General features: G+C 36.7%; 1 protein-coding gene across 1 annotated transcript in view; it reads left to right on the top strand.

Annotated features, from left to right (window-relative positions):
• Window positions 1–541, top strand: part of LOC106882796 (serine/threonine-protein phosphatase 6 regulatory ankyrin repeat subunit B) — a 10407-nt gene extending 9866 nt beyond the window's left edge. The window contains exon 5 of the mRNA XM_014933579.2: window positions 359–541. Coding sequence (XP_014789065.1) covers window positions 359–517 — 159 coding nt within the window. The 3' untranslated portion in view covers window positions 518–541. The remainder of the gene's footprint in view (window positions 1–358) is intronic.
• Window positions 542–1215: the final 674 nt, after the last annotated feature.

Raw genomic sequence — 1215 nt, 5'->3', positions numbered from 1 at the left:
ACACTACGTAAAACATTAATGAAAAATGTGGCCCCTGTTTTAAAATAGATCCAAAAAGTGTTTATTACTAACCAACAATGTATTTTTTGTTCTGCATTAGGTTTCGTATCATTTGGTGTAGGGTTGCTGTGAAATATTATTGTAACTTTTAATGCAAGTTTTGATTCTCCACCCTGTATATGTATACACGTGTGTATAAATACAATATAAACCTCAGTTAATTACTTCTCACCTAAATCATTCCACCTGTTTACTTAATCTGATTATTTCTCTTCACTTTTTCCAAGTTTTTACTTTTGATTTTTCCCCTCCTACCTTCCAGACACCATTTAAAAGGTTTTATTGCTTTCATCTTCAGGTGAATCAACGAAATAATGAAGGTTTCACACCTCTACACCATGCCTGCACTCATGGACACAAAGACACAGTTCACCTCTTATTGAATCACATTGGCATCGATGTCAATGCTTCAGATAGAGACGGTAACACACCTCTACACCTGGCAGTTCTGAGGTAAGTCTCCATTGGATCTGGAATATTGAAATCTGTTTCTTTAATCTTTCCAATAATGTCTATTTTATATTGACTCCTTGATGTCATAATCCCACCATGGGGTTCTTCTCCACCTTCTCTCTATCACATTAGAATGGCACTAATTAATCATCTCCATACTTGTTGTTGTTGCCTGATTAGACTCTTTACATCATCTCGTTCTCCATTACCTCAACGTTACAGGTTCAAATCCTCTCTCTTCTTCCTTTCATCCCATGTACAACTGCATTCTCTCTCTCTCTCTCTCTCTCTCTCTCTCTCTCTCTCTCTCTCTCTCTCTCTTTCCTCTGACCCTGGGCTAAATACAGAATCATCCCCTTACACCATTTACATTTGTCTCTTTATGTTCCATGTTCAAATCCTGCCAGAGTATCTAATATCAGTCTGTGGTCAATATGATCCGTACCAGTAATATCCAGGGGTTCATTTAATAAACTATCCTTCCTGTTCTTGTGTCTCATTACTGTTGGAGAAAATAACTCACGGTATTTATCTATGGCCCTTTATGTTCTGAGTTCAAATCCTGTCAAGGTCAACTTGTCCTTCCATCTTTGCAAGTCATATATACCAGTCATATACTGGTGTCCACATTATTAACTGTAGCCCTTCTTTTCTTCTTAAATTTCATGTTTATATTGCTGTTGTTCATTGTACCATATATAT

Source organism: Octopus bimaculoides, unplaced genomic scaffold (genome assembly GCF_001194135.2).
Source record: "Octopus bimaculoides isolate UCB-OBI-ISO-001 unplaced genomic scaffold, ASM119413v2 Scaffold_236636, whole genome shotgun sequence".
Classification (NCBI taxonomy): Eukaryota; Metazoa; Mollusca; class Cephalopoda; order Octopoda; family Octopodidae; genus Octopus; species Octopus bimaculoides.
Note: the sequence above shows the minus strand (reverse complement) of the source record. Positions and strands in the feature narration are given on the sequence as shown.